Source organism: Mesocricetus auratus, unplaced genomic scaffold, assembly GCF_017639785.1.
Source record: "Mesocricetus auratus isolate SY011 unplaced genomic scaffold, BCM_Maur_2.0 Super-Scaffold_100024, whole genome shotgun sequence".
NCBI classification, from domain to species: domain Eukaryota; kingdom Metazoa; phylum Chordata; class Mammalia; order Rodentia; family Cricetidae; genus Mesocricetus; species Mesocricetus auratus.
The window spans coordinates 19,460,421-19,484,053 of NW_024429205.1; the positions used below are offsets into that span (position 1 = coordinate 19,460,421).

The 23,633-nt window shown below is 42.9% G+C and overlaps 1 protein-coding gene across 1 annotated transcript in view; it reads left to right on the forward strand.

Moving 5' to 3' along the window:
- Window positions 1–486: 486 nt before the first annotated feature.
- Window positions 487–23,633, forward strand: part of Rab10 (RAB10, member RAS oncogene family) — a 51,961-nt gene continuing 28,814 nt past the window's right edge. The window contains exon 1 of the mRNA XM_005079115.4: window positions 487–1,153. Within this exon, the coding sequence (XP_005079172.1) occupies window positions 1,027–1,153 (127 nt within the window). The 5' untranslated portion in view covers window positions 487–1,026. The remainder of the gene's footprint in view (window positions 1,154–23,633) is intronic.

The following is a 23,633-nucleotide window of genomic DNA, read 5'->3' on the forward strand; positions in this document are numbered from 1 at the left end:
CTCTTAGCTCCTGAAGACCGCGATGTCACGACCGGCCCACAAGCGAGGGCCCTTCTGGAGACGTCTGGTTTTAGTAAGGAGGTTCTTGAATGGCCCAGGGCACTCCTTTCTCTCTTCTACGAACTACACACACACAGGGACGCGTGGCCACCCACGCCCGTCGCTGAGCCAACATCCTTCGCTCCACAACAGGAGACTGTGGGGGAGCAGAAGATCCCAGCAATCAGCAGGGCGCCCCGGAAAAGGCAAGGGGGGGGGAAAGCAGGGGTCTGCATGGTAGTGCGCCTGTGCAGCTCCTAGGCCGCGCCCCCGGTGGGGCGTGTTCATCAAGCCGCCCACCCAATCAGAAGGCCGCAGGGAGCGCGCCCGCGGCCTCGCCCTCTCTGGTCCCACCTCCGCGTGCCCTGCATGCCCTCCCGCGCGCGTGCGCAGAAGCGGGGTAGAGGCGAGGGCGCGAGAGAAGGGCGGGTGTACGTCCTTGCGTGCGTCTCAGGCAGCGCGCACGCCGGCGTGAGAGGGCACGGGGAAAAAGGTGGCTCTGGCCGGGGCGGCTCGGTTTCCTGGGGTTATGTAGCAGGGCTCGTCGGCTCGCGAGACCTCCTTCGCTGCCCTCTCCCGGGTCGTAGCGCGGAGTTTTTGCTCCGGGCGGAGGCCGTGTTCAAGCCCGCCGCGCTCCCTCGACGTAGAGCTCGCTCGCTCGCCCGTGGGAGCGTCCCGGCCGAGCCGCGCTGAGGGGGAAGGGGAGGCCATTTTGTCCCGACCGACTCCCCGGAACCGGGCGGAGCGGCTGGGAGAGGCTGCGGAGCCGCGGGCGCCGCCCCTCGGAGGCACGGGCGCCGCCACCGTCGGGGCTTCCTCGACGAGGCCGTTCGGAAGCTCTCCCGCTCCGTCTCGAGAGCTGCTTTCTCCCTGGCATACGCTTCCCCGCTGCTGCGGCCCCAGAACGCCCGGGTGAGGAGTTGGCCGTAGTGAGCAGCACCGATCCCTTGGGGCTACCGGCGGCGAGCGCCCGAGCCGCTCCTCCCAATGGCGAAGAAGACGTACGACCTGCTTTTCAAGCTGCTCCTGATCGGGGACTCGGGAGTGGGCAAGACCTGCGTCCTTTTTCGTTTTTCGGATGATGCCTTCAATACCACCTTTATTTCCACCATAGGTAAGACCTGTGGGAGGCTGGTGTGGAGGGCTCTGCAGCAGCGAGCCCTTTTCTTTTATTCCAGACATCTTGCTTCCCGGAATTTACGCCTTTGTTCCAGTGATTCCGATTCCAGACGACAGACCTAAGTTACTGTTGGAATCGGAATAGCGCTTACTGGGGCGGGGTCTTCCCATGCTTTCCATCCGGTCTTTGCCTTCAAGTCTCCTTCTCCTCTCTGGCACAAAATATGCAGCATTTAGCAGCGTTCTAGAATCCTGTTTCTTTAAGTGACTTGAATGGCCTTTCCATAATCGACTGAACTTACTTGATGTGTTATTTGTAATTAGGCATATTTTAGTGGTTGAGAACGAAGCATTACTGACTATGTGGTAAAGGCCCAAATTTATATTTGGGGTCACAGCGACTATTCCGTCTGACTGTAACTTGGAGTAAACTTGAGAGTTGCAGAATCATTAAGGAAAATGAGAGGGGCGGGGAGGGGGGAGAGTGAGTTGGCTGTCTTGACTAAACCATTGATGTGTCAAACAATCGGAGGCTCTTCGTGCTCGGGGTGGGAATCTGGCATGATTGGCTCACTGTGCCTTTACAAGACCTCAACAGAAGCAATAGTCTGAGGGAGATGTTCGGTTTCTGGCTTCCACACGATGGAGTCAAGTCAGGTTCTCGTGTTTTACTTGACGCTAGAATTTGCAGGGAAATGTTTCGCCGGTCATGGCCCTAAGGACTTCTGATGTACTTTTGCCACATATTTCGGAATTATTTGGTATGGAAGTAAAAGCTGAGGGGGTGCGGGTTGACCTTTTAAATGGGTTTCCTGTTTCGGAAATGAAAAGGGAAGGTTCTAAGAAAGTCGTTTTGACTCTGACACCAGCGTTAATTTTGTCCAAAAAACCCCAAAAACTGTACATGATACATCTCCCCCCCACTCTCCCTCCCAATTTTTAAAAGTATCCTGTGTCTATCATTTTTGGACATCAGCTTCAGTATTAGGGCAGTTCAGGAAAACTTATGATAAATGTAACTAATTTCATGATGAGATTATTTAGAGAAGCAGATGTAGTGGTTTTTCAGCTCTTAAGAATTGTAAAAATCAAACTGATTTTAACCAATTTAGAGTTTTCCTGAAATCGGCTTATGACGTACTTATCAATAACTTAAGCTCATTCGTATAAAACAAGCTTACTGAAATTGAAGTGAGCAAGACTTTGGTTGAAATAGGCTGTTTTATCATACTGGTGGGAGGGATTGTCAGAGTTTCATGAAGCTCAAGCTTGCCCTCAGCTTTGTGGGTTAGCACTTACAGCTCCGAGTTTGCTTTGAGGTGTAACTGGGTGAGTCAGGTGCTTAGATCAGCAAATATTTATTGAGCACCTAATGCTAGGCACTGTGGAAGGTATTGGGAATAAGTGGTGGATACAGTAGACCCCTTGCCCATTCTGAAGAAGACTGTCACAGCAGTGTGCAAAGCACTGCAGTGGGGAGGGAGGAAAGGACTAGTCTGAATTATGGGGAATCTGGGTAGCTTTGCGTGGACAGTTTAAAATGAAGCCTGAAAGACAAGTACCAGAGGGGAGACAGCCTTTCTGAAAGAGAGAATTTAATGTGTGGTCAGTTTTTGAAATCCTGCCATGGAGAAGGGTGGAGTGCAAAGTAGGAAGCAAAGTTGTTTTGTTTTTTGGTGAAAGGTGATTCTCAGCTCCCCAGCTGCCTGTACTCAGGTAGTGGGAATCCAAGCCAACATCATGTTTGGTAGTCAAGCTGCTGTGCTACAGCCTAGTCCTGATTCAATCCACAGTCTTTGTTGTCTTTTCACTTGGGGAAATGGGTTGTTTCACATGTAGCCTGTTGTGTTGGAATCCTTGCTCCACAGGTTACTAACTGCAACTTTGGCTACAATGTCTTAAATAGTATTAAGTTGTGTAAAAGTACTGTGTGTGGTGCTTGTGAGGATTTTATAGGTCGTTGAGAGCAAAGTCTTTAGCAATGGTGCTAGGTAGGAGCACGTGTAGATTTGTACAGAATTTATGGCCTTTGTGCTACTGGTGTGTGACAGAATATGTTGCTTTATGGATTGAATGTGTCCTGTACATAATGGCCACTTAAATATTTGTTGGTGCTCTGCTAAATAATTTTATTGTAAACTCTGACATTTACACATTTTGATATAAAACCATTTGCTGTTTTGATATGAGATGTTGAATAAAGTAGTCTGAGAAAAAGAACACAATTCTGACAGTTCTGAGTCCGGCTCAAAAACGTGCATGTATTAGCTCTGTGCAGAGATCTTGAAGTCTTGTACTGTCTTAAAAGAGTGCTGTCTGAAAGAAATGTGAGCCACCCATGTAATTAAACTTTGGTAGTCACAAAGGAAAAATTTAATAATATACTTTAACTCATCAAAGATGTACTTTTATGCAGCCTGTTTCAAACAGAGATATTTTACATTTTTCTCTAGTGCTGGAGTTGGATGGGCCACTCATCTCAATCTATAGACATATTTCAATTGTGTGGTTGTCAGATGTGGCTACTGGCTACTATATTGACAGCGTATGTCTAAACAACAGAAAAATTGCCAATTCATATACAGGTAGCTAGAGAGATACTTTATCACTTTTAGGATATTTAAAATATTAAGTATTATCAGTGGGCCAGAGTCCTGTCTCCTCCTGAGTGGGTGTTCCACCACTGAGATGCAGGCTGAGCCTAACACCTGCAATTATGAAGAAGTATCACTTTGCAAGTGTTCCAAAGGACCAGACTACAAGTAAGGCAGCCACTCTTATTCCAGGTAGGATCATTTTAGCGTCTTACTGGCTGACTCTGAAGGAAGGCTTTTTATAGGTTAAAGGTTGCTAGCGTGCTCATCAGAGAGGGCTACTGTTCTTATTTTTCTGTATGCTTGCAATTCTTACACATTCATATTAGAAATTATGTAAGTTTTTATGATTAGATTTATTGAATACTGTTGCAAAAATAATTACTGGTATGTCTCACATTTAACCAACTACAGAGTGAATCTAAGTCACAGCTGAGTGTGGTGACTCATGCCTTTAATTCCAAAACTTGAGTGACTGAGGCTCCTGCCTCAGGTTGGACCACAGGTTCAAATAGCAAGACCATTCATTCACAAACACCACCAAAAAAGTGAAATCTAAGATCATTTGAAAAGTAAGTTACACAGAGGTGGGGTCTGCATTTTTTTTCCTGTAAGTGCTAAGCACCTAAAAGAGGTGGGCCATGAACAATGAACGTAGGTGTGGGGGGCAGATAAGATATTGCAATGATATCCTCTTTATACAGAACATACTTTTCATTTGCTTTTTGGGTATTACAAAATAAATTGGGATCAGATTTTACTTAATAAATACTGTTTGGATAATTAAGGTGTAGGGTGGTGTGTGTGTGTGTGTGTGTGTGTGTGTGTGTGTGTGTGTGTGTGTGTGTGTGTGTGTGTGTGTGGTGAAGGTGGAGCCCAGAGGATGAGGTCAGGTGTGATGTTGCTCTCGATGTACTTTTGAGATGGGTTCTCTGACCGAACCCTGCCTGAGCTTGCCGGTTGGTTAGAATGGCTGTCCAGAAAGCCCCAGAGATCCTTCTGTCTTGTTTCCCAGCACTGGGATTCCCTGGGCCATGCTGGCTTTTTACTTGGATGCTGGGAATCTGTATGCAAGTCCTGCTTGTGCATTAAGCATTTTAGAGCAAAACTGGTCTTAGAAATTCCATGAGTGTATGGAAAATAAGAAAGCTACTGGTCTGCATGTGCAAGTTTCAGAAGTTGATTTGACATAATCTTGGCAGTATGAGCTCTGCAAAGTACCACTGTATGATAGTGTAGTTGCATGAACTTGTTCTTAAAGCACACATTCCTTTGGTTTGGTTTTGTTTTTTGTTTTTCAACACAGGGTCTCTCTGTGTAGCCCTTGGCTGTCCTGGAACTCACTCTATAGACCAGGATGGCTTCGAACTCAAGAGATCTGCCTGCTTCTGCCTCCTGAGTACTGAGATTAAAAGTGTGTGTCTTCATTTTCTGGCAAAGCACACATTCTTTTTTTTTTTTTTTTTTTGAGACAGGGTTTCTCTGTGGCTTTGGAGGCTGTCCTGGAACTAGTTCTTGTAGACCAAGCTGGCCTTGAACTCACAAAGGTCCGCCTGCCTCTGCCTCGTGAGTGCTGGGATTAAAGGTGTGCGCCACTAACGCCCAGCAAAGCACACATTCTTAATGTGTTGTTTTCACTGTATGTACTATCACTTGGTCCTTAATTCTCCCTTCACACATATTTCCTCATCTAAGGACAGTACCTTCACTGAATAATGTAGTCCCTGGCCCCTATGTAAGAACTTAAATCGGCTTGCCTCAAGAGAGGTGTAGTGAGTGGCTTTACTGTCAGTGCATTAGCCAAGCTTTGGGAGAATAAATTAAATCAAGACTTGTTGATTGGACAAGCAAGAGGATGCAGCAGTTAGGGTACTTGAACCAAGCCTGGGGACCTGAGTTTGATCCTTGGGGCCCATTTGTTAGAAGGAGAGCTCAGATTTCCAAGTCTTCCTCTGACACCTCTGCATGTATGCCGCGACGCTTACGTGTGTGCATGAACATACGCACATACACACAGAGTCAAGTCAATCAATATAAATTATTATGTCCTAAGAATCAGTTGATTTAACTGGATGTGTAGTATATGCCTGTAATCCTAGCACTCAGAAGTCAGAGGATGTTATAAATTTGAGGCCATCCTGATCTACATGGACGATTCCAGGCTGTTCTGTAATGCCATTGCTCAGAACAGAGGCAAGAGAATTACTGCAAATTGAAGCCAGCCTGGTTTATGTAGCATGTTCCAGGCTAGCCCATGCTACAATGTAAGACACGGTCTTCCTAAATAAAAGGAAAACAAGCAGCCAAGCGATGATGATGTACTCTTTTAATCCCAGCACTTGGGAGGCAGAGGCAGGTGGATCTCTGTGAGTTTGAGGCCAGCCTGGTCTGCAGTGAGTTCCAGGACAGGCTCCAAAACAATACAGAGAAACCATGTCTTGAAAAAACAAAAAACAAAAAAAAAAAAAAAAAGAAAGAAAGAAAAAAAAAGCTGGTGAAATTCAACAAGCTCCATTTTATATAGTGTCTGCTTTTTTAAGAAATGAGCTAAATCTTTGTCATGTAAAGCATGTAAGAGCTGTGCTGTTAGATACTCAGACACATGCTGAAGGAATGCTGGAATGCCTAAGGAATTCTTCTCATAGAAGCATGTGGTTTTAGGATAGATTGAAACTGTAATTTGACTCCCCTCTCCCAAATGTACAAATGGTTTATAAATACATGAAAAGATGTTCAGTGTCAATAATTAAAGAAATACAAGTCAAAGCAACAGGGAGATGTTATTTTAGTCACTAGAAGGCTATTCTCTATTAGAACATGGTGGCACAGGCCTTTAAAGAGGCTGAGGCAGGAGGATTTCAAGTTCAAGGCCTGTCTAGTCTCAGAGCAAGAGCATCCTGAGCAAGTTAGTGAGAACGTGTTCAAAATGAAAAGAAGGAAGGCTGGGAATGTAGGGTGCTTAGCCTGTGTGAGGCTCAGCATGAATGACCAGTGCCCCACAGAAAGAAACAAAAGCAAGTGTTGATGAAGTGGAGGATTTTGATCGCTGGCATGTTGTTGGGACTTCAAATAGTACACCTACTTCTGGAAATAGCAAAGGAGTTTTTCTAAAATTGAATATTTGAGCCTGGCTGTATGGCTCATGACTGTGAACCTAGACTCACGAGGCTGCAGCAGGAGTATTGCTGTGTGTTCAAGGTCAGCCTGGGCTACATAGTGCATTCTATGCTAACCTGGGCTACAGTGATACTCTCTTTGAAGAATACAGCAAAAAAGGGGGCTGGCATACATGGCTCAGTTGGTAGAACGTTACCCTAGTACAGAGGAGGCCCTGTGTTTAATCCTGGCATCTCATAAACTGAGTATGGTGATGAACACCTGTAATCCCAGTGCTCAAGAGGAGGAGGCAAAGGGATCAGAAGTTCAAGGACATCCTTGGCTACATAGGGAAACTAGCCTGTACTATAGACTCTGTTTTTATTCTTATTATTTTATCTTATTTGCTTATTTATTTATTTGTTTGTTTATTTATTTACTTATTTTTGTTTTTCGAGACAGTGTTTCTCTGTGTAGCCCTAACTGTTCTTGAACTTGATTTGTAACCAGGCTGGCCTCAAACTCACAGAAGTCCGTCTTCATTTGCCTCCTGAGTACTGGGATTAAAGGTGTGCACCACCATTACCTGACTCTGTTTTTATTTTTTTAAAGGGCAGCAAGAAGAATATTATCTAGTAAATCTTCTGTGTTATACCTAAAACAGTTAAAAGTAATTTTAAAAAATTGTGCTAGAACTGAGTCCCAAGACCTTGTGCATGCTAGGCAAGACCTATTCAAAGAGTTTGAAGTAGGGACTCACAGATGGTTGATTGTATGCCAGTGTTCACAGGAGCATTTTTTACAACATCCAAAAAGTATAAATAGCTCAAAACCCATTGATGGATGAATGATTAATAAGTAAAATATGTATGCATGCCATGAATTATTATTCATCCTTGAAAAATAATGAAATTCTGCTAAGTGCTGTAGCATAGATGGGTCTTACAGACATAAAAATAGCCAGTGTGGTGTTTCACATCTTTAATCCCAGCACTCCAGAGGCAGAGGCAGAGGCAGAGGCAGAGGCAGAGGCAGAGGCAGAGGCAGAGGCAGGTGGAACTCTGTGAGTTTAAGGCCTTCCTGGCCTACATAGTGAGTTCCAGGACAGTCAGGGCTGTGGACAAGAGACACTGCCTTAAAACAAAACAAAACATACAAACAAAAAACCCAAAGCGACATAAAGTAAGTCAGATGTAAGAGGACATTAGGTATTTAGAACAGACAGACTTATAGAGAAAATAGTGATTGCCAGGACGTCAGTGGCAAACACATGCAGGGTTAATGGTTAATGGGAATAGAATTTTTCATTTGAGATGCTGAGTAAGTGCTGGAAGTGATAGGGGTACTGTTGATCCTCCAGTCTCTGCCTCCCTTTCAGCTGAGATTACAGGATTGCAACACCAAGCTCAGCCTAAGTACAGGTTTTTTTGTTTTGTTTTGTTTTTTGAGACAGGGTTTCTCTGGCTTTGGAGGCTGTCCTGGAACTCGCTCTGTAGACCAGGCTGGCCTCGAACTCACAGAGATCCGCCTGCCTCTGCCTCCTGAGTGCTGGGATTAAAGGCGTGCGCCATCAACGCCCTGCCTAAGTACAGTTTTTAAACGTGACTAAAAATGGTAAATTTTGTGACATGAGACACTCACCACCAAACAACCTACAAGACTGTCTAAAAAGAGCACTTGATCATAGAAAGCCCCTTCTGTAAAAGAGCATCTGACCATAGAAAGCCCCTTCTGTTCCAGATGACAGCTAGTGCTAACAGTGGCTGGTGAGGAAACAGGAACCTTTGGTAAATGGGTTTCACTTAGAATCCAGCACTATTCTTTTCAGGGCTCTGTTCAAGGCTATGCTTCTCCTCCAGAGAATTTTATTGTCACGTTGTACCCCGTCCCCCAACATACTGGTGGGGTATGATAGTTCTATTCATGAGTTTCAATCTGAAGAGTGGGGTTACTTGGGAGGGGCAGTGTTTTGACTTGAGTTATTTGTCCTTTTCCTGATAGAGTTGTCTGGAGCTTGATAGAGCAGAGGTGATAATGTCAGAGAGCTATTCTCTTCGAGGATTATGGGGTATAATGCTGTGTCAAGTTTTGTAATGAAGCTACTGATACTTTGTTATGACTCGGAGGAGGGAAAGAATGGGAGGAGAAATACTGAAGATCTGTTTTTACTTGAAACAGTACAAGGTTACCCAGGCAGTGCTGTGGTGGAGGCTGCTGAGTCTTGATTTACAAGTGAAACTGTTTATTGAGCACAAAATACAAATTTTGTTATTAGCTGTAGATGTCCTTGAGGAAACTGCTTATGAAGATAAGTCATGAAGGAGGAGTTTAAAGAGTTAGAAAGGACACTGAAGTTGGGGCACTGTGTTTGAACCTATACAACTAGTAAGAACAAGTCTTGTGCCGGGCGTTGGTGGCGCACCCCTTTAATCCCAGCACTGGGGAGGCAGAGGCAGGCAGATCTGTGATTTCGAGACCAGCCTGGTCTACTGAGCGAGTTCCAGGACAGCCTCGAAAACAATACAGAGAAACCATGTCTCAGAACCCCCCCCCAAAAAAAGAAAAAGAACAAGTCTTGTAATGAAGTTGAAAGTGGAGTTGGAAATGACTGTGCTCCTTTGGTAGATAGTGTGCTTGTCTAACATGCAGGAAGCCCTAGGTTTGATCCAAAGCACAGCATAAAGGGCATGGCAGTGCATGTGTTCCAACACTTAGGAGGTAGAAGCAGGAGGGTCTGTGTAAGACCCATTGAAAGAAAATAAAACCTAAAGGGAAATTAAGAGTTGGGTTGCAAGCATGAGTAATTGGTGTTTTTCCTTTCCAATGATGAAAAATTATGTTTTTAATGAAAAGAGCTATTGGTGATAGAGTGCTGTGTTTCTCATATGATATAAAAACAGCACCCCAAGGCTGCAAAACATTAGAAGGTAGGAGAGGTGCAGTGGGTACAGTGACTCAGAACAGAAGATACTGTTGATTTGTTTGTTTCCTATCAGTAGCAAGGCTTATATATTATATAGTTTTTTGTTTTGTCCCCCCGCCCCAGACAGGGCTTCTTCGTGTGGCTCTGTAAACCAGACTGGCCTCCAACTCAGAGATCCACCTGCCTCTGCCTCCCGAGTGCTGGGATTAAAGGCATGCGCCACCAACACCCAGCCATTTAGTCTTTTTTAATGATTTATTTTTATTTTATGTGCATTGGTGTTTTGCCATCATGTATGTCTGTGTGAGGGTATCAGGCCCCTGGAACTGGAGTTACAGACAGCTGTGAGCTGCCATGTGGGGAATCAAACCTTGTCCTCTGGAAGAGCAGCCATCTCTCCAGCGTGTGTGTGTGTGTGTGTGTGTGTGTGTGTGTGTGTGTGTGTGTGTGTGTGTGTATTTGTGTGTTGTGCTCTGCTTTTTTATTTGTTTGTTTGTTTGAGACAACACTGGAATTCTGGAATTCACTTTGTAGACCAGGCTGGCCTTGAAGAACTCACAAAGATTCGCTTGTTGGTGTGTGCCACCACATATAGCTTAATTTTAATTAAAAAAAAGGATTTATTTATTTTATGAGTATGTGTACCCTGTATGTATGGGTACTACATGTGTGCCTAGTGCCTGCATAAACCCAAGAGAGTGTCAGGTCCTTGAGAACTGGAGTTATAGGTAGGTAGTCTTGTGATCCACCCTGTGGACACTGGGAACTCAGAGGCAACATGTGCTTGTAACTGCTGAGCTGTCTTTCCAGCTCCTTTAGCTGTGAGTTCTGTTGTAAAAGGTGGGTTTTTGTTTTTTTGTTTTGTTTTTCGAGACAGGGTTTCTCTGTGGCTTTGGAGCCAATCCTGGCACTGGCTCTTTGGACCAGGCTGGCCTCCAGCTCACAGGGATCTGCCTGCCTCTGCCTCCCGAGTTCTGGGATTTTTGCCCTGCTCTATTTTAAAAGTTTAATATTCTATGCATATAATGTTTTTGAGTCAAATCCATCCCATATTCCTCCCTTCAGTTCCTCCCTTATCCCCCTTCCAACTTTTCCCTCTCAACTTCATGTATTGTCTCTTTTTATTTCTACTGAGTTCATTAAGTGCTGTCTGTATGTGCATGGGTGCAGGACCATCTACTGGAACATCCCCGAAGAAAACCTAGTCCCCTCCCCCTAGCAGCTATCACCTGCCAATAGCTTCTAAGTGCCCACCTACCCTCACTCCCTTTCTCCTAACTGGAATTTTTGTCTGACTTGAATCTGTGCAGCTGTTCTGTCATGTCCATCGTGTCTGGGAAATACTGCTCTCTACAGAAATGTGCTCCCTCTCATTCCTAAAATCTTTACACCCTTCTTTGCCTTTCTCTTGTAAATTTTATTATTTGGACATGCATGGTGTGTGTGGGGGGGCAGGGGGATGAGGGGACGTGCATATGGAGACCAGAAGACAACTTTGTGAAACCAGTTTTCTCCTCCGACTTTTAGGTGGTTCCAGGGATTGAATTTAGGTTGTCAGGCTTGCCTAGCAAGCATGCTTATTCACTGAGCCTATCTTGCACCCTCACCTTTATTTTTCTTCTTAGTTAAAAACATTCTCCTTACTCGACTAATTACCTTTTATCTGTTTCTAGGCTTCCTATATCCTCAGTAGCTTCTATGTTTCCTTGCAGTCAAGCCAGCAGAGACATAATCTTTTGGCTCCTATTGATTTCCTGGCTATATCTAGTCTAGACCTTTTCTCCTCCCTGTTGTCACAGGTTGTTTATTAATTAGACTGGCTACACAGCTGTGGCCTTGGGGATTCCCTAGACCTTCTCCTGTGTGTGCCAGTCTTGTTTTTGCTGAATGTTGTAGCTTGAAGCCCGTCACCCTCTAGTAACTTCTTGTAGGAAGGCTGCATAAAAGGGACGTTTTGAGACATCTTATAGTAGACAAGTTTTTTTTTTTTTAAGTGTTGCTGGCGATGAGACCCAGGACCTTTTTAATGTGCTGTGCAGGTTTCCACCATGGAGACATGCACACCTCTATTCCATGACTGTCTTAGTTCTTCTCTTGAGTACTGCTGGGAGTCTACGCTGAAAACAGTTTTGTGTTTTCAGCTTTGGTTTCAGCACTTCTGATACCTTCTGTTAGTGGCAGAGCTTGTTTTTGAAATTCCTAGGGTTTAAGAATCCTTCAGGTTCCTAGTTAGAGGTTTCAGTTCTAGTTTGGTGGGCACTGTTTCTTTTAAAATCTATTGCTTTGGGCACATGGGTGTCTTTTCAGGTTCTTCACTGGAAATCTGTCTTTTTAACTGAATACTGGGCTTTATTGATTGTCTCAGTTTTTATTTTCCAATATTGTTGATTTGTTCTATCACCTGGGCAATTTCCTCAACCATGTCTTTTAGTCTTGTCGTTGTCCTCATTGTAGTCATCCCCCCTTCTCTTTTCTTCCTTTCCCTCTTTCCTTAAGCCTCCAGATTACAGACTTGTGCCACTGTACTGGGCTATCCTTAAACTTTTTTATTGAACAGGTCTGGATTTGTGTCTGTCATTCTGTCTCTTGCTCACTTGATTTCCCTTTTTTCTTTTCTCTCTAGTACAAACTGGTCTTGAACGGGCTATGAAGCCCAAGGAAGTTTTGAATGCTCAACCTTGTTCCTTGTTTCTACCTCTCAAATGGTATCTTTTTTTTTTTTTTTTGGTTTTTCGAGACAGGGTTTCTCTGTATTGTTTTGGAGCCTGTCCTGTCAAATGGTATCTTTACAGTCATGTCCTATTATGTCAAGCTTATATTTTCAACTTTAGTAACTCTTGTCCTGGCCTTCCCTTTTGGTTTCCTTTCTTCTCCCTTCTTCCTTCCCTTCTTTCCTTAACAGGGTCTTGTGAAGGCTGGGATGGCCTTGAACTGATTGTCCTGTCTGCCTCCCAATGATGGGGATCCCACCTCAGTCGGTACTTGCTGCCAAAGCTGATGTCCCAAGTTGGTCTCTGGGACCCACATTGTGGAAGGAGAGAAGTGATTGCCACAGATTGTTCTCTGATTTCTTTTATGCACTATGGATGGCATGTGTGCATATGCACATAGTAAGGTTTAAAAATTAACTTTTAAAAAGAATGTATTGTTTAAAAGGTAATTTGCAGCTGGTGGTTCAGGCTTGTAACCTCAGTTCTTCAGGTGGTTGAAGCAAGAGGATGACAAGTTTAAGGCCATCTCAGGCAGCTTAGTGGTAGACATGTCTTTTGATATAGGAGAACTTGCTTAGCATTTTCGGCACCAGATTCAGTTCCCAGTTAACTTCCTCCCTTCATCCCCAGCCTCTACCCCCAGCAAAAATATTTGTCCGTGGAACATATAGGGAACATGTTTAATTTCAACGATTGGGAGGCAGGTCAATCTCTGTAAGTTCAAAGCCAGCCTGGGTGACATAGTGAGAGGGTGTTTCAAAAATTAAAAAGGTATTTGCAGTCCCTTTTATCTTTAATCATGATGCTGAGACTTTCATAGGACAATGAACAGTGAACATATTTTAAAATCTGGGTGTGCATCTAGTACTTAAACCTATAGGGCATTCTTTTTCTCTTTTGCTTGCTTGTTTTTGAACAGAGTCTCACTATGCAGTGCATATTTGTTTTGAATTGGTGTTGATCCTCCTGCCTGTTACTCCTAAATGCTAGGATTACAGGTGTGTGCCTGCCACCATGCCCCAGTTTTGTAGGTCTGGTTTATGGAACAGTTGCATTTTTTCAGAGAATGACCTTCAAATCACCTGTCTGTGTTGGGAGAAAACGGAGAGGTATGTATAAGTCTGATTGCTGTGTTCTTGATGGAGCAGTTAAAGACAGTTGGGTAAATAGGTGTAAGGTTAACTTAAATTTCAGTATATTTAGTCTTTTTTTAAGTCAGCTGGAGAGATGACTCAGTGGTCAAGCATGCTTATCACACTTCTAGAGGACCCATGTTTGGTTTCCAGCACCCTCACAGGGCAGCTTACAGTTTCCTGTAACTCATGTGCAGAAGGAATCTGAAGCCTCCGACTGACTTCCTTGAGCATTCCCATCATGTGCACATACCTCTCCTCCCACACACACATAATTAAAAAAAAGTACATTTAAAATAGAAAGAGATTTTAGTCTTACCTCCACATTCCACTGTACTTGATGTCCTAATTGATGGTGTTTGTGTTTGCTGTCCTAGTGAACAGTCACTGAGATTCCTGCTGAATCTCGAGCAGTGATGGCATCTGGCTATGAGAATGGAGGCTGCTACCATGCCTTTGTTAGAGCTTTAATCAAGCCCCACTGTGTATCCGGGATCCATTCTGATGTTAAACCTAGGGTTCTTTTTTTTTTTTTGGTTTTTCGAGACAGGGTTTCTCTGTGGCTTTGGAGGCTGTCCCGGAACTCACTTTGTAGACCAAGCTGGCCTCGAACTCACAGAGATCCGCCTGCCTCTGCCTCCCCAGTGCTGGGATTAAAGGCGTGCGCCACCAACGCCCGGCAAACCTAGGGTTCTAAATTAGGAATTGGTATGTTCCTACTTGCTATCTTCATTTGGCTCTGATCTTTTTAGAGCTACAATGTCTAGTTACTGAAATAAAGATGGAATTTATAATTCTTGTTAGTGTTTGGAGTTATGGGAGTAGGATCAGGTGTTGTATAAATTGAGACAATTTTAAACTAAATAACTCCTTTTATTTTTTTTGGGGGGAGAGAGAGAGAGAGAGAGAGAGAGAGAGAGAGAGAGAGAGAGAGAGAGAGAGAGAGAGAGAGAGAACATGTACACACCTGAGGGCAGTTTCTAGTGACATCCTTAGAAAAACATTGCCTGCTTTTAGAGTCTCATTGGCCTGAAGCTCACCAATTTGGCTAAATGGGTGGGCCAGCAAGTTCCAGGAATCTTGTTTCTTCACCCAGTGCTGGAATTACGGTATCACCATGCCTGACAGTTTTATGTGGGTTCTAGGGACTAAACCCAGGTCCTCATGCTTTTTTTGGGGGGGGGGTTCGAGACAGGGTTTCTCTGTATTGTTTTGGAGGCTATCCTAGAACTAGCTGTTGTAGACCAGGCTGGCCTCGAACTCACAGAGATTCACCTGCCTCTGCCTCCTGAGTGCTGGGATTAAAGGGGTGCGCCCCACCCCCAACCCCCGCCGGTCCTCATGCTTTTGAGGTAAACCCTTTCTGTAATGAGCCATCTCTTCAGCCTATGCATCACTATGTGTTTGAACTTACAGTATCTATTGTCTTAGATTTCATGTTATTTTTTTGAGACAGGTTGGCCTTGTACTGTTATGAATGAATTTCTAATATTCTTGCTTCCACCTCACGTGTACAACAGTGCTCAGTTTATGCATTATTGGGTATTGGACCCAGAGCTTCCTACGTGTTAGGCAAGAAGTACTCTGCCGGGGCTGGAGGGATGGCTCAGCAGTTAAGAGCACTGGTTGATCTTCCAGAGGACCCAGGTTCAGTTCCCAACACCCAGATAGCCACTTCTAAATGTCTGTAACTCTAGTTCTAGAGGTCTGACACCCTCACACAGACGTATATGTAAGCAAAACTGATGTCCACGGGATAAAAATAAATAAATAAATCATTTTTAAAAAAGAAAAGAAAAAGGAACTCTGCCATCTGAACCCACACTCCCTGCCAGGACTTTACTCTCAAGATAATAATAATAATGTTACTCAGGATAATCAGATGAATGTAGTAGGGAATCAGAAGTTTTCTACAACTGTCTATAACTGTGACATTTAATTTAAATGCCTAGTTTTTAACCTAGTTATTTGGTACTTGGAGGATATTTTTGCTTTTTGAACAGAGTATGACTATAGTCTAAAGTTCAGTCTTGAGCTCTTGGTACATTACTTTTTAAATTTCATTTTAACTTTATTTTATGTGCATTGGTGTGAAGGTGTCAGATCCCTGGGAACTGGAGTTACAGACAGTTGTGAGCTGCCATGTGGGTCCTGGGAATTGAGCCTGGGTCCTCTGGAAAAGCAGATCGTGCCCTTAACCACTGAGCCATCTCTCTAACCCTTTTGATACAATATTTTTATAAGACACCCAACAACAAATAGCCCAGGAACTTCATAATGTCAGGATTACACGTACAGCACTTGGCTTTAAATGGTAAGACAACTAATTCTTGATTTGGCTGATTCAAAACTTAGTAAATACTTGCTTACAAAAGGCAAGTGTTGAGTTAATTTACCTTTATACAATCATAATATTAATAGTATTTTACTTCTCTTAAGTGAGACATTAGGTGTAGAGTTTTGAAAATCCTGTAGTCTCTATCTGCCCTTCTCCCCATTTTTCCCTTTTCCCTCCCCCATATATGTCTAGGCTGGCAGAATTCACTATGCAGTTGAGTAGTTGAGGATGACCTTGAACTTCTCATCTTTCACCACTTATCAGAGTGCTTTGACTATAGACACAGACCACTGTACTTGACTCTGTAGCCCAAGTTGGTTTGGAACTCACTTTATAGCCCTTGAATTCACATCTTAGTCTCCACAGTACTGGGACTGCCATGCCTGGCCTTACTTTTTTACTTAAACATTTATTTATTTAGTCAGCTGTTTGTTTGTTTTTGTTTATTTGTGTGTGGGCATGTATGTCACAGTTTGTGTGTTTGAGGTCAGAAGACAAACTTCATGAGTGTATTCTGTCTATCATGTAGGTTTTAGGGATCAAACTCAGATTGTTGGACTTGGTGGCACATACTCTTAACCTGTTGAGTCATCTCATTGGCTCCAATTATTTTTTCAAGCACAGTTGGCATTTATGAATAAGATGTTTTGGTAGCATGGAAGTAATAGAAAGGGGACACCCTGGAGTATAGGTCTGTTTCTAGAGCCATCAGGGTTTGACCTTTTACCTGATTTTATTAAGCTCTAAGCAGCTGAGAAGAGCAGGCTTTGGCTCTTAAATGCTAAAATAAAAGAAATATATGGAGATCTATAAGCAAAAATTGAAATTATGTACTGTATCATGCAGATAAAAGTAGATGATGTGGCTGGGCAGTGGTGTTGCATGTCTTTAAGTCCAGCACTTGGACAGCCAGGGTTATACAGTAAAAACCCTGTCTCAAAAACCAACCAACAAACCAAAAAAGATGTGATTGTCAGTGAGAAGAAAATTCATGTATTTCTAGTCATCTCTGTAGAGAAAATGATGTGCTTTGGAAGCAGTGAGAATAAGTTTTTGGTGCTTTAAGTGTAAGTGAGGGTTTGAAGTGGAGTAAATTTTTCTATAAGATATACCATAAGTGATTTGTAAGATAATAAATGACATAGTTCAAGTGAGGGTCTTTTTTTTTTTTAATTAGGGAAAGAGATCATAAAAGGGGGGAAAGGGAGAGGGGAGACCAGCCTCTGAGGACAGGAGCATCGAGAGAAAGAAAGAGGCAGAGAAAGAGAGAGGGAGAAAGATGGGAGGTGGGCAGGGCCCTTTTCAAAGTGTCCGAAGTGAATGTGGCTTCCTTCAGCTGAGGGTGTATCCTGCCAGAACCCCAAGGACAGGCCAGTACAGATACCTGAATACTAGCCCATGTTAAAAGAAGGCCGAGTACTGGATGGTCAGTAGAGAAGTGAAGCCTGAGGGTGAGTGTAATGTAAGCACAGAGGAAGGAGCCTGGATAAAAGAAACTTAATACACTGAGCAGTGGTGGCGCACACCTTTAATCCCAGCACTGGGGAGGCAGAAGCAGGTGGATCTCTGTGAGTTTGAGGCCAACCTGGTCTACAGAGCCAGTACCAGGTCAGGCTCCAAAGCAACAGAGAAACCCTGTCTCAAAAAACCAAAGGGGGGTTAAAAAAAGAAACTTAATACTTACTAGTACTCAGGATTGTTGGAGCTACCTTTTGAAATGTAAGTGAACCAGTTTGGGGAATAAATACAAGGATTATATTGAATAAATTCAAAGAAGTGACTTCTCTATATTAAGTAGATTCAAAAAGTGTTTTCACAGGCATGTAATGTCAGACATGTGACACATAAAGAGCACCTTAGCAGACACCAACTGCTCCCTAACCTCTAAGATGAGTGTCTGGGGAGTCAGCCACACTCTGCCTTAGCAGTCTTCTTTGAGAATAACCTGGGCATTTTGAATCATGTGTATTTGCAGATTCATGTCTGTTTGTTTTTTACAGTAAAATATTCTAATACTAAAAAGAACATTTTATGACATGGATAATTATAAATTAAGCACATATGAGCTATCAAGTTATTGGTGGCTAAAGAATAGTGTGTGCTTAAGTGAATAAAAATAATTTTAATATTAACCAGACAAATCCACTCTACTAGCTTTTAGAGTGTGACATGACACTGTCTTTAATTTTTTGGTTTTGATTTGTTTCTGAGAGTTTCATATGGTCCATCTGTTCTTGAACTGGATTTGGAACCTAGGATGACCTTGAACTCCAGATTCTCTCTCCATCTGGATTCTGGGCAGAGGCCTTCAAGCTGAGTTTAGTTTTGTTTAAGACAATGCCTTGCTGTGTAGCCCAAGAAGGCCATGAACTCAAGTCTTTTTAAATTTTTAATTTTTTTAAAATTTAGGTTAGAAACAATCTTGTTTCACATGTCATTCCCAGCTCCCTCTCTCTCCCCTCCTCCCCCGTCAAGTCGTTTTTTTTTGTTGTTGTTGTTGTTGTTTGTTTGTTTTGGAGACAGGGTTTCTCTGTATTGTTTTGGAAGCTGTCTGGAACTCGCTCTGTAGAGTAGGCTGGCCTCAAACTCACAGAGATCCACCTGCCTCTGCCTCCCCAGTGCTGGGATTAAAGGCGTGCACCACCAATACCCCGAATGAACTCAATCAAGTCTTAACTCTTGACAGCCTTTGAACTCAGTGATCCTTTTTCAACCTCTTTAGTGCTGGGATTACAGGTTTGGAGCCATATACTCGGTACGAGAAAGTTTTTAATCACTGATGTAAGTATAGGCATTAGGGGAGAGGGACAGTAGAAAGTCTAAAGTGTTTAAGCTTTGAGACACTGGCTTTGAAAAAAAATAATTTAAAGCTAACTATAAGAGTGAGCAATAAAAATAATGTGAATTTGTCCTATGTTTTATAAGGAGGCATGGATGCTGGAGCTTTGACTCTTTAGAAAACATATTTTCTTGAAAGCAGTGTTGTGGTTTGTCTGATTGGTGGTATTTGTAGAATTTGAAATCCTCCCAGGAATAGTATTACAGGTTGGCTCATATTCTTGAATTTTGTCAACTAATTTTTATTGCACAGCTTGCTGTGATCTGGGTAGTTGATGATTTGCTTTTAGGCAGCATTTGGCCTTCTCAACCCATCTAGTCTTTTTTTGGGGGGGGTGTCGGGGAAACAATCTCATGTAGCTTGTTGGTCTAAAATTCTTGATGGTCCTGCCTCCACCTCAAAACCTGGGATTATAGCATGTAGCACCATGCCTGTTTTTACACCTCTCATAATAATGCTCCACCACCATCAAACTCAGGGTGCTGTACATGAGAGACAAGCACTCTGCCATCGAGCTAAGTCTCTAGCCCCAATCTTTATTATTGCGTGTGAAAAAAATAGTCTGTGGCTTTTGTTTTTGTTTTTTTAATTCAAAGTGAACTGATGGGAGTGGATCTTAAAAGCAAATACAGCCGGGGTGGAGGGTGGGGGGTGGGGGTGGTGGCGGCAGCGGCACATACCTTTAATCTCAGGAGGCAGAGGCAGGCGGATCTCTGTGAGTTTGAGACCAGTCTGGTCTACAAAAGCTAGAACCAGGACAGCCTCCAAAGCCACAGAAAAACCCTGTCTCGAACCCCCCCACCCCAAAAAAAAACAAACAAGAAAACAAATACAAAACAAGATGCTGTGTTGCAGCATTTTGTAGATGTGTGGGAAATGCAAATTATCCTCAGATTCCCTCTTGAGCCATCTAGCCCAGCTAATTTTAAACATCCCTCTCTTGGTTGTCCCCCTCTCCTTTTTTAGATAGGGTCTCAGTAGCTCCAGTTGTCCTCAAACCCATGATGATATGCTTGCCTTAGTGTTTCCAGTACTGGGTGAGCTAGCATGCTTTACTGTCTACTAGACACACCCTCTCTGTTTAACACAGGTTGGCCTTAAACTCTTTTTGTGTTACTCAGCCTCCTGAGTGCTGGAATTACAAGCAAGAGCCGCCAACCATCCTTGGGTTTTCTTTTTTATCTTATTATTTTAATAGACACAGAAAAAATTTTTATTTAAGATTCTGGAAACTCGTTGTATGCAACTGACATACAGGCTATAACATCTTGACTGATAGACATGTGACTAGGTACTAGCCTAGGATCTGTCTTAGCATGCAGAGAAAGGGCTACAAGTAGTTGTATGTCTTATATCAGAACTTTTCTGAACACCTCTGGTACCAACGTAGTCTAATGATGTAGTATGAATGTCCTGTAAGTCCCCTTTTTCCTTGCATCTTAAAAATCCTTAACATGCCGATAGAAATTTTGGACCTTCAGTGCAATTAATTACTACAAGGCTATTCAGGAATACTCTCATGTGGTGGTAGTTTCATGTGGGCCTGATTCTTCATCTGTAAAATGAGAATTCAGCAGCAAAGTGAGTGACAACGAATCTGTCACACTGCCTTGCTGCTCTAGTCCTAAATCAGGACATTATGTGGGAAGCACAAGGGAGAGACTAGTAAGTTCTTTCTGGGTGTAGAAGAAGTCTCATTTGAGTCCTAAAGCATGATGGGTAAGGTTCTGGGGGTTGGATGGCATCTTCACATAGAGAAATGTGTCTGTAGACTTAGGATATGTGTGGAGATTGCAGGGAGTAAGAGGTGGCTGGCATGGGAAAGGGGTGGCCAGTGTAGACAGCTGTGAAAGCCTTACTAAGGAGTCTGGGTTTTCTAAGAAGTTAGAATTTTGGTGTAGATGGAACAGTGATTCCAGACTGGCCTGGGATGCAGGGTCCTGGAACCTTTGCCTCCCAAGTGCTGGGATTTCAGTTAATGTATGACTTTTTATCTCCCTTTATAAAAGATGTGTTTTTGGTGCCATCATGCTTGTAGAGAAAACATGAAAACTCATGTACCAAACCGTTAACTTGAAAGTTAATGGAGGAAGAGAGGAAAATTAGCAAAATGCTGCTTTTGGAGCTAGAAAGGTGAGAATTTGGGATAATAAAGCGGTAAACTTGATTTAGTGTAATTAAATGTTGGAAACAAGATTGAGTGCAAGGAAGAGTAGCTGCTTCCAGGATTGTGCAACTAGTAACACATTTTACAGTATATTTAAGTAATAAGATGTTTCATTTGGTGGAACATAAGCCTTTTGCATATATTTTTTCCAGTTTTTAAATTAAAATTTAAAATTACATTTATTTATTTCCTTTGTATGTATTTGTGTGTGTGTATTATGGTGTGGTATAGGGGTCAAAGGACAGCTTGTGGGACTAGATTCTCTTTTCACCATGTGGGTTCTAGCAATTGAGCTCAGGTCCTCAGACTTGGAGGTGGGCAAGCTCCTTTACCCTCAGTCATCTTCCTGGCCTAAAGTGTTTTAGTTAATAGTGTGTCTGTCTGTGGGTGAGTGTATAGAAATCAGAGGACAACTCTCTGGAGTTCTTCACTCAGCTGTCAGGCTTGTTGGCAATTGTCTACCTTTTCCTCTTAAGTTTTGTTTGTTTCTACAACCCAGTCTATGTAGTTCTTTCATCTCCAAAACAAATTACATATTAATTCTTTGTTTTTTTAAGAAGTAAGAGAAAACACAGAGGAGAGAAGACATTCTAGACAGAGGAAGGGGGTAGTGAAAGTCGTGTAAAAGGTCCAAGTGAGAACCCTTCCTTGTCCTCTGCAGTCCTGACTGGGAAAAAGTAATTGGAGTCAGTAGATGTTGAGGACAGTGGTGTGCCCTAACTCATGTAGAGCCTGGTAGTAATGGTAAGGGTTTTAATTCTGTCAAATGTCAAAGGTTTTAACAGGAGTGTGAAATGATTAGGTTCAATTTACAAAAGAAATAGCTGTAAGATAAGGTGCAGAATAGGTTACAATAGAATTTCCTGGTTAGAGACTTAGCAAAGATGTCTTTAAACTTCTAGAGATACAGTGAATGGCTTAACCTCTAAGATACATGGGCTACTATATATATGTGAAAATGACTATCAGTAATATCAGTGATTGGATTGTGGCAATTATATTTTTTTTAAATGCCCTCTAAGTGCTAAGAACATATAGCAAAATACTGAACCTGAGGTCAGATTCTGTTTGTAGTTAATTTACTCTTAAACTTGATCAAGTCTTTTAAGTTGTGAGCTTCTTTATCTGTAAATTTAAGAAACATGTGTTTAACTTAATTGTGTTAATCACTTAACTCTAGTTCACATATGGGCTGAGTCTTGCTGAGTCATTTTCTCAGACTGTGTGGGCGAGGCTTAATTAAAACCAGTTAAGAAAACTTAACGATACCCCATACCTCTTCTGTAAAAGTGTTATTTCTTTTTTTTTTTTTTTTTTTTTTTTGGTTTTTCGAGACAGGGTTTCTCTGTGGCTTTGGAGGCTGTCCTGGAACTCACTTGGTAGTCCACGCTGGTCTCGAACTCACAGAGATCCGCCTGCCTCTGCCTCCCGAGTGCTGGGATTAAAGGCGTGGGCCACCAACACCTGGCTAAAAGTGTTATTTCATGTATGTTTTATTTCTTGTGCCTCTGCCCCCAGTTTTTCAATAATCTCTCTTAATATATAGTCCAGCTGACCCGTAACATACAGTCTACATGCCTAGCCTCCTTGGTGCTAGGATTGCAAATGTCTTCATACTTCTGCAGTTGAGCCATCTGAGTATCAGGCCCTTAGCTAGTTGCATCAACTCTTTGTCTTTCAGTATTTTTAGAAATCATTTTATGTGTATGAATTATTTGCCTGCATGTATGCTTGTGTCCCATGTGTATGCCTGATGCTCATGGAGGCCAGAAGAGGGTATTAGATCCCTGGAACTAGAGTTGTAGATGATTGTGAGCTACATATATAGATCTGGAGGGGGGGAGGGAGCAGAGGGAGCAGAGGGAGCAGAGGCAGCAGAGGGAGAGAGAGAGAGAGAGAGAGAGAGAGAGAGAGAGAGAGAGAGAGAGAGAGAGAGAGAGAGAGAGAGAGAGAGATGAGTGTGTGTGTGTGTGTGTGTGTGTGTGTGTGTGTGTAACCCTGGATGACCTAGAACTCCCTATAGTAGGCCATACCAGCCTCAAATTCAGAGAAATCCACCTGCTTCTGCTTTCCAAGTTCTGGGATTAAAGGCATGTACCTCCATGCCAAGCTGATTTCTTCCTTTTTAATTCAAGGTTTTTCTTTTTAATAAGATTTATTAGTTTTAATTATGTGCGTGTGTCTGTGAATATGTGTACATAGCCTCTGGAGCTGAATTTACAGGCAGTTCTGAGTCACCTGACATGAGTGTAGGGAACTGTACTGCACAGGTCCTCTTCGAGAACCGTACAATCACCTAATGGTTGAGCCATGTCTTTAGCCCTAATTTTACTTGTTTGTTGTTGGTTTTTGTTTGCTTGTTTTGTTTTTCGAGACAGTGTTTCTCTGTATTGTTTTGGAGGTTGTCTTGGAACTCACTCTGTAGATCAGGCTGGCCTCGGAGATCCGACTGCGTCTGCCACCCAAGTGCTGGGATTAAAGGTGTGAGCCACCAGTGCTAATTTTATTTGTAATTGTATATGTGTGTCGGGTGCATGTGTGCCTGTGTATGAATATGTACAGGTGCTTGTGGAGGCCAGAGGCATTGGATACTTTGGTGCTGAAATTAGAGGAGAAGGTTGTGAACTGCACAGTGTAGCTGCCTGATGTAGGTGCTGGGAACTGATCTGGAGTT